General features: G+C 48.9%; 1 protein-coding gene across 1 annotated transcript; it reads right to left on the reverse strand.

Moving 5' to 3' along the window:
- Positions 1–2658: 2658 nt before the first annotated feature.
- Positions 2659–8645, reverse strand: TCHH (trichohyalin). The gene is made up of 3 exons (XM_064370816.1): positions 8508–8645; positions 3617–7647; positions 2659–3388 (listed from the first exon to the last, which is right to left on the reverse strand). Exons 1-3 carry the CDS (start codon positions 8643–8645, stop codon positions 2686–2688), a joined length of 4872 nt encoding a protein of 1623 aa, XP_064226886.1. The 3' UTR covers positions 2659–2685.
- Between the last annotated feature and the right edge of the window lie 655 nt (positions 8646–9300).

Here is a 9300-nt window from a genome sequence, read left to right on the forward strand (position 1 = left end):
CATCATCTTCCCTCTGTCCGTGTCTGTATCCAAATTTCATCTTCTTATAAGGACACCAGTCATATTGGATTAGGGCCCGAACTAACAACCTCATTTTAATTTAATTACCTCTATAAATACCACATCTCCAAATATTACATTCTGAAGTACTGAGGGTTAAGACTTCAACCTCTTTGGGGGTGGGGAGGTCACAACAACACGCAGAGACTGGCTTTTCTATCATAGCATATTAAACTCTTCATCCCATTTGCCTGCAGCAGCTTAAGTGATGTTAATAGAGTTCCCAGTTTATAATTAAGTAGACAATTGCCCAACAGCCTTAAGGTTCTGCCCATGTATGTGCATTATTCAGGTGGAGCATGAGGCTTGGCCTTCATTTCCCTTGCCAGCATGCTAAAATAACAGGTAGAGGCCATGGGCTGGCTGACACTTTTTTTTTTTTTTTTAAGCTACATGTTATTATAACTGTGATGAAACAATACTTTCTTTTTTGGAAATTGTCTTTACCTTCTTGTAAGGTGCTACAAGTCTGCAGGGCTTTATTTTTACCATAATCATCATTGTTAAACTGTAGTGTAGCTGATGAAGTGTATATTTCAGAGGTATCCTGAGGCTGGGCATTTATAAGGAGGCTCTTGAATGAGTACCCATAGAGGGTCCTGAGGAAAGTCAGTGAAGCTCTTACAGAATTTGTTTGAAGATCTTTAAGTAAGAAACAGAGTATACTTTAGGGGAAAAATAGTTTTGCAGTTAGAAATCATTTGAAATAGATGAAATTCCAAGACAATGTCAGGGGATTCCCAGGTTCTGTCTTTGATGGGCATCTGCCATTTACTGAAGTGAGAGAGAGAGAGAGGCTGTGCTTCTTGAAGAAAATGCCATGTTACTCTATCAGAATGATACTCAGGAGCTATAAGCTTAGCTTGTCTCCACCATTGATAAAAATTTTGAGTGACTATAACTTTAGGGCGTCTTCTCATCATGACTCTCAAGATTAGAAATGATATTGTTTTGATTAGGGCCTTCTTGGACTTATTTCTAGTTATAAACTGTGGATACTAAATGTAAGACTCCAGCAGGCAGCACAGGGGTGTTTGGATTATTAGATAATAATTCGATACTTGATTACTACTGATTACTACTAAGTACCTTCTGACTCAGTCACCTCATGGATTTTGTGTAGATGTCAACCGGACATCTACAATTTTTATAGTGCTGATCTGAAGTTTGAAGCCATTTTCTATTATTGGCTCATCAGACATCAGAGACCAAGAAGCTGCTGCTTTCTCTGAAGGAAATATTAACAAACATTGGGAGCACCAGTATTTATCATGACTAGTGAGTCACTGCAAGAAATGGTATAGAAAGCTGTGGGGTCAAGAATAAAAACACTCAGGAAGAGAATCTCAATGTGCAGATAGAAATACGGTTCAGTCTAACTGCAAAAAAATTGTTGGGGAAAAACAAAGAATCCCCTCCCCTCTCTTTTATATTTGGACATAGAAAATGGTAACAAAATGCCCTTATGTGATTGGGAACTTGTGTTAGTTTCCAGACCATGAGATCTTGAGTTATGATTGATGTAGAGTTAAAACAGACAAAAGTAGTTATTTGCCAAACATTTATTATTATTTTTCACAGTCCAATTATTTCAACAACAACAAGAATGCTTCCAAGGTATTATAAATAGGCCTCAAATGATTGTGGGCTGATGGGTCTTGTCAAAGGGCCTCTAGAAAGTTGCCCCTATGTTCACACATTTTTCCTTTTTACACCCCCAGTATGCTCTCTGTCATCTCTTACTGGCCCTAGAGGAAGCCAGATGTTTATGGGATTCTGAACAGCTTCCTTATAATAAGCTAAAATTAACAAAGTTTTGTAATATTCTCAAACTCTTCAAAACTTGGGGAAGTAGAATGAACACTGTAGACTACACCAGACACAATTTTAAAATTTGAACTCTGAAGTTGTTTGAGAAACACCTCATTTTTGCTTCATGAGATTATGTGTGTAAGTGAAGTTGAGTGTAAAAAAATCTAATTTGAATTCTAAATCTTCAAAGCTAAACCTATCCTTAACAGATATTTCTTCCAGTAATAGGCTGATTTCACAGAAAGTTTTCATGCAATGGTTACTCCCACTGCACTACTCAAGGGTTATAAAAATTCAGTTACCTGGAATCTGTGCTAATTATGCCACAAAAGATGAAAAGCTGTTTGGGGGCAAAGATCAATTTAGGTTTAAGAAGAAATAGCAACTTGAACATTAAAAATATCTGCACTTTCCACAAGATGGGTCAATCATTAAACAAACAGACCCATTGTTTAGAATCTCAAGTCATTATTATTATTGTTACTTCTGAAAGCAATAAATGAACATGTTCCTCAAACAAAACTCCTTAACAAATTAAATTATTTATGGTTTTTTTTTTTCAAATGCACACCACATCTGCATCAAAGAGTAAAATAAAGACGTCTTGCAGTAAAGAACTACTTGAGGAAGAATAAAAAGCAGGAGTACAAAGTACATAAAATGAGAGTAGTTTAAGATTTTGGAAGAAAAGACATTCTAACATCAGAGAGTTTTCCCACAACCTGAAACATCTGAGTTATCACTTGGTACCCAGTGTTTCTCATTTTCTTGTGCTCAAAGCTTTGGCAGGTGTCAGGATATTGGCAATATCTCTTAAGGGCGATATTGAGATCTCTGCTCTTGGATGTACTCATAGAGAGGGCTGGAGCGCACTGGGACGTTGGCAAACTGACGAGCGCCAGGCTCCAGAAGCCGCCCATAGCCCTTGCCTTCTTGGGATTGGGTCTCCCGGACTTGGCGGCGCCTCTGTTCTTCCTCCTGCTGGCGGCGGAGCTGTTCTTCCTGGAATTTCCTTTCCCGTTCCTGGCGACGTCTCTGCTCTTCTTCTTGCCACAGTTCTTGTTCCTGATGACGATTCTTCTCCTGCCTGGCAAACTGCTCCTCCGCCCGGTACTGCCGGTCTCGCTCCTGTCGGCGCCTCTGCTCTTCCTGCTCCTCAAGCTGCAGCTGCCCTTCTTCCCGGCGATACTTTCTGTCCCGCTCTTGGCGGCGCAGCTGCTGTTCCTCCCTCTCCTGGCGGAGCTGCTCCTCCTCGCGGAATTTTCTGTCCCGCTCCTGGTGGCGCAGCTGCTGTTCCTCCCTCTCCTGGCGGAGCTGCTCCTCCTCGCGGAGTTTTCTGTCGCGCTCCCGGCGGCGCAGCTGCTGTTCCTCCCTCTCCTGGCGGAGCTGCTCCTCCTCGCGGAATTTTCTGTCCCGCTCCTGGCGGCGCAGCTGCTGTTCCTCCCTCTCCTGGCGGAGCTGCTCCTCCTCGCGGAATTTTCTGTCCCGCTCCTGGCGGCGCAGCTGCTGTTCCTCCCTCTCCTGGCGGAGCTGTTCCTCTTCGCGGAATTTTCTGTCACGTTCCTGGCGCAGCTGTTCCCGCTCTTGGCGGCGCAGCTGCTGTTCTTCCTCGCGGAATTTTCTGTCTAGTTCCTGCCGACGGAGCTGCCGATCTTCCCTTTCCTGGTGGAGCTGTTCTTCCTTGAGGAATTTTCTGTCGCTTTCTTGGCGGCGCAGTTGCTGTTCCTCCGTTTCTTGGCGCTGCTGTTCCTCCTCACGGAATTTTCTCTCTCGTTCCTGACGGCGCAGCTGCTGTTCCTCTTCCAGGAATTTTCTGTCACGCTCTTGGCGCAGCTGCTGTTCCTCCCGTCCCTGGAGCAGCTGTTCCTCCTCGCGGAATTTTCTGTCGCGGTCCTGGCGCAGCTGTTGTTCGCGCTCCTGGCGGCGCAGCTGCTGTTCCTCCCTTCCCTGTAGCAGCTGTTCCTCCTCGCGGAATTTTCTGTCACGCTCTTGGCGGCGCAGCTGCTGTTCTTCCCTTTCCTGGAGCAGCTGTTCCTCCTCACGGAATTTTCTGTCGCGCTCTTGGCGGCGCTGCTGCTGTTCCTCCTCGCGGAATTTTCTGTCGCGCTCCTGGCGGCGCAGCTGCTGCTCCTCCTGGAGGAATTTTCTGTCACGCTCTTGGCGGCGCAGCTGCTGTTCTTCCCTTTCCTGGAGCAGCTGTTCCTCCTCACGGAATTTTCTGTCGCGCTCCTGGCGGCGCAGCTGCTGCTCCTCCTGGAGGAATTTTCTGTCGCGCTCCTGGCGGCGCAGCTGCTGTTCATCCTCGAGGAATTTTCTCTCGCGCTCTTGGCGCAGCTGCTGTTCCTCCTCGCGGAATTTTCTGTCGCGCTCCTGGCGGCGCAGCTGCTGCTCCTCCTCGAGGAATTTTCTGTCACGCTCTTGGCGGCGCAGCTGCTGTTCCTCCCTCTCCTTAAGGAGCCGTTCCTCCTCACGGAATTTTCTGTCGCGGTCCTGGCGCAGCTGTTCGCGCTCCTGGCGGCGCAGCTGCTGCTCCTCCTCGAGGAATTTTATGTCACGCTCTTGGCGGCGCAGCTGCTGTTCTTCCCTTTCCTGGAGCAGCTGTTCCTCCTCACGGAATTTTCTGTCGCGCTCCTGGCGGCGCAGCTGCTGTTCATCCTCGAGGAATTTTCTCTCGCGCTCCTGGCGGCGCAGCTGCTGTTCCTCTTCCAGGAATTTTCTGTCACGCTCTTGGCGCAGCTGCTGTTCCTCCCGTCCCTGGAGCAGCTGTTCCTCCTCGCGGAATTTTCTGTCGCGGTCCTGGCGCAGCTGTTGTTCGCGCTCCTGGCGGCGCAGCTGCTGTTCCTCCCTTCCCTGTAGCAGCTGTTCCTCCTCGCGGAATTTTCTGTCTCTCTCCTGACGGCGTCTCTTCTCTTCTCTTTCCTCTGTCAGCAACTGCTTTTCCTCTTGGAACTTCCTGTCGCGCCTGTTGGCTTCCTTTTGCTCTTCTCGCTTCAGCTGTTCTTCCTCTGGGAATTGTCTGTCGCGCTGCTGCCAGCGCCTCCTCTCTTGCTCGCGGTCTCTCTCGTGCTGTTCATCCAGCAGGGGCTGCAGATCCTGCTGGAATTGTCTGTCACGCACCTGGGAATCTTCCAACTGCCGGAGTTGTTCATTCTCTCTACGTTTGCAGTAAACCCTGTTATTACGAACTGCATTTTCTTTTTCTGGTTCCCACTGCCATTTCAGATCACGGCGCTGATCCTCATCCCGGTATCGCCGCTTTCTGTCCTGGCGCTGAAGCTCTTCCTCCTCCCGATACTGCCTCTCCCGCTCCTGGCGCCTTCTCTTCTCCTGTTCTTCTCTCAGCAGCTGCTCTTCCTCCTGCTGCAGCTCCTCTTCCTCGCGGTATTGTCTCTCCCTCTCTTGGCGCCTTCTTTTCTCCCGTTCTTCTCTCAGTAGCTGCTCTTCTTCCTGCTGCAGCTCCTCTTCCTCGCGGTATTGTCTCTCCCTCTCCTGGCGCCTTCTCTTCTCCCGCTCCTCTCTCAGCAGCTGCTCTTCTTCCTGCTGCAGCTCCTCTTCCTCGCGGTATTGTCTCTCCCGTTCCTGGCGCCTTCTCTTCTCCTGTTCTTCTCTCAGCAGCTGCTCTTCTTCCTGCTGCAGCTCCTCTTCATCGCGGTACTGTCTCTCCCGTTCCTGGCGCCTTCTCTTCTCCCGCTCTTCTCTCAGCAGCTGCTCTTCCTCCTGCTGCAGCTCCTCTTCCTCGCGGTACTGCCTCTCCCTCTCCTGGCGCCTTCTCTTCTCCTGTTCCTCTCTCAGCAGCTGCTCTTCTTCCTCCTGCAGCTCCTCTTCCTCGCGGTACTGCCTCTCCCTCTCCTGGCGCCTTCTCTTCTCCTTTTCCTCTCTCAGCAGCTGCTCTTCCTCCTGCTGCAGCTCCTCTTCCTCGCGGTACTGTCTCTCCCTCTCCTGGCGCCTTCTCTTCTCCCGCTCCTCTCTCAGCAGCTGCTCTTCCTTCTGCTGCAGCTGCTCTTCCTTCTTCAGCTGCTCTCGTAGGGCCGGCTTGGCGTACAGCGTGTGGTGGCGTCTCTTCCTTTCATCTTCTAGTTGCCACCTCCATTTTTGGTCGCGGCGCTGTTCCTGGCGTCGCCTCTTTTCCTGATCCTCATGGAGGCCGTCCTCCTCCTCCTGGAGCTGTTGGGCGAACTCCCGCCGCTGGAGCTGCTCTTCTTCCTCCAGAAACTCCAGCTCTTGCTCCCTCTCGCGACGCTGCTCCTTCTCCTCCTCCTCCTGGAGAAACCGTTGTTCCCGCTGCAGGCGCTCCTCTGCCCTCAGCTGCCTCTCCCGCTGCTCCCGCAACGAGGGCCTGACCAACAGCCTCTGTCGGCGCCTCTCGCTCTCTTCCTCAGCCTGCCACTGCCATTTGAAGTCCCGGCGCTGCTCCTCCTGCTGCTGCTGCGGGCGAGCGAGTTCCTCCTCCTGCTGTTGCAGCTCACGCTCCCGGCGCCACCTCTTCTCCTCCTGCTCTTGGCGGCGCCTCTGCTCTTCCTGCCTGCGGGGCCTCGAGTAGACTTTGCTTTGCCGTGCGTCGGCCTCCCTTTCTAGCTGCCACTGCCACTTCGGGGTGCGGCTCTTAATCCGCTCCCGGACCTGTTCCTGCTCCTCCTCCTCAGCCAGCTCCTGCTCGCGCCTCTCTTCCCCCTGCTCGCGCCTTAGTTGTTGCTCGCGCCTCTCCTCCTCCTGCTCGCGCTTCTCCTCCTCCTGCTCGCGCCTTAGTTGTTGCTCACGCCTCTCTTCCTCCTCGCGCTTCAGCCGCTGCTCGCGCCTCTCCTCCTCCTGCTCGCGCTTCAGCCGCTGCTCGCGCCTCTCCTCCTCCTGCTCGCGCTTCAGCCGCTGCTCGCGCCTCTCCTCCTCCTGCTCGCCCCTTAGTTGTTGCTCACGCCTCTCCTCCTCTTGCTCGCGCTTCAGCCGCTGCTCGCGCCTCTCCTCCTCCTGCTCGCGCTTCAGCCGTTGCTCGCGCCTCTCCTCCTCCGCGCGCCTTAGTTGCTGCTCGCGCCTGTCCTCCTGCTTGCGCCTCAGCTGCTGCTCGCGCCTCTCTTCCTCCTGCTCGCGCCTTAGCCTTTGCAGCAGCTGCTCTTCCTCCTGGCGCTCCCTCTTCAGCTCTTGCCGCTCCCGCTTCTGTAGCTGCTCTTCTTCCTCCTGGAGCTCTCTTTGCTGCCGCGGTTCATCTTCCAGGAGCTCCCTTTGCTCTTGCCTCTCCCGTTTTTGCAGGTTCTCATCTTCCTCCCGGAGCACTCTCTCGCGCTTCCTCCACTCCTTCTCTTCTTCCTCCTGGAGCACTCTCTCTTTCAGCTCTCGCCTTTGCTGCTGCTTCTCCTCACGGCACTCCCTCCTCAGCTCCTGCCTTCGCTGTTGCTCGTCATCTGGAAGCTCCTCGTCGCAGCGCTGCCTTTCGCGCTGCTCAAGTCGCTCTTGTTTCTCCCTTTGCTCCTCTCCCTCAGTGAGCTCCCTCTCCTGTTCCTGCCTCTTTTGCCTCTGTCGTTGCCCAGGTTCTCCTTCCAGTTGTCTGCCCTGGTGCTCGAATCTCCTTTGGTCTTCTTGCCTGCGATCTTGTAACAGGTTCTCCTTTCCATCACAGAGGGTTCGCTTGTCTTCATCTAGTCCCGTGGCCTGGTCCAGAGCATAGTAACAAGCTTGAGCCACTTTGAAAATGAATAGGAGGAATTCATTGAAATCGACATGCCCGTTACAGTCACGATCCAAAAGTTCCAGGATCAGATCTACCGTCTTGGGGTCATGTGGTCTCTATAAAAATGATGAAAACAAAAATTTTACAATGTACTGTTTACAGGTAGTAAAATTGTATTCACACATGATATATTTTATGCTATGCTCACACTCAAGAGACATTCAGAGCAATTAGAAAAATGCCCGGTGTGTATCAAGTCTTGTCCCCATGTAAAATGTCAACCCTCATCTTGGGAATTTTTCCGTCTCGTAATTTAGTGCTGACCAAACTGGAGGATGTAGAAAGAGAGACACAAAGTAGAATAGCAGGTAAGCCTACACACCTTAGAGACAGGGCTTGAAGTGAAGATTCAAAACTACGTCATGAACTTATGTGTAAAATTAACAAAAAAACTTATGTGTAAAATTAACTGAACCTCAAGAAAGAATAAACAAGTTCTCTTTAATTGAGTAAGAATGAACTCATCTTTGAGAGAGCTGTAATGGAAATTAACGAAGATTTGCAGTAGTCACTTCTGTCTGAAGTCGCCAGTACTCTTGATTTGGTTTCTATTCCATATTAGAAAACAGAACAAAACATTTATGGGTAGCACCATTTTAGCAGAGATCAGGCTGATCTCAGTCTTGAAATTGGAAACAATTTAAGTTTCTCCAAATCTAATTTGATTTGACGTCTTTTGTGGTAATGTCCCATGAAGAGCTCATTTACATGGCCACACCATCAAGTACATGAAATACTTTATTATTCAGACTACAATGCCAAGTAAGTACCTTCTGACTCAGAAATGAATGGGGGATGTAGTATAGACGAGTTGTTGTGTAAAATGAATATAAAGCCACCATTCCTTGCTCTGGTCTCCTCAGAATAAATCTCATAGTCTTAAGTCAATAGATCTCCTTTTCTTATTAGTTCTTACCTTAAGTACAGCTCCAAATTCTCTTTCAAGGAGGTTCTTCAGGTCTTTCTTAGTTAATGCTGCTCCATCACAATCATGTGAGACATATTGATTGAAAATTTCAATGATGTCACAGATGCTTCTCAGAAGTGGAGACATTTTTTTCTTTCTTTCAAGTTCAAGTAAACCTAACAATAAAATAAGATCCAGAATCAAAATCTCATTTCTGCTCTTGGGAAAGCTTCATCACACTATTTCAGGCAGATCTCTAAATAATTTGAATTTATAGCAGTATTTTCAACCTGGACTTTCAGAGCATTTTAACCTTTGAATATTGTATCAGAAAGAGAAAAAGCGATCCTGAGAAATTCCAAGCCAGGGAATCATCTTCAGGCTATCCTGTAGTCAGCTTTTGATTGTCCACCCAATGTGGATTATCTATGTCCTTTTCTTCTCTATTTCCTCCAGCTCTCCAGCATATTTCAGAGCAGACAATAAAGATAGGAGTGCAGAAATCAAAATTTGATATATTTCTACTCATAAACACCTTCCTTTAAAGTTGAGCAAAAAGGACAGGTAAAAGCCAAAAGGTGAAGGAAGACTTGAGAGTATCTCAAAGTGGATAGTGGTAGTGGCCATGTCAGCAAAACGTTTGGTAGAAAATAGAACAATGAAGGGAATGTGAATTGTTCCCCAACATTACAGTCCATAAGGAATTTAGGAACTCTTACAGAATTCATAAGTCAGCAATTTTAAGATTAAATAGTACTTCTTCCTAGTCAAAAGATGGTAACATTCAGATACACACATGCAG

Source organism: Aotus nancymaae, unplaced genomic scaffold (assembly GCF_030222135.1).
Source record: "Aotus nancymaae isolate 86718 unplaced genomic scaffold, 86718_ANA_hifiasm-v0.15.2.pri h1tg000108l, whole genome shotgun sequence".
Lineage (NCBI taxonomy): Eukaryota > Metazoa > Chordata > Mammalia > Primates > Aotidae > Aotus > Aotus nancymaae.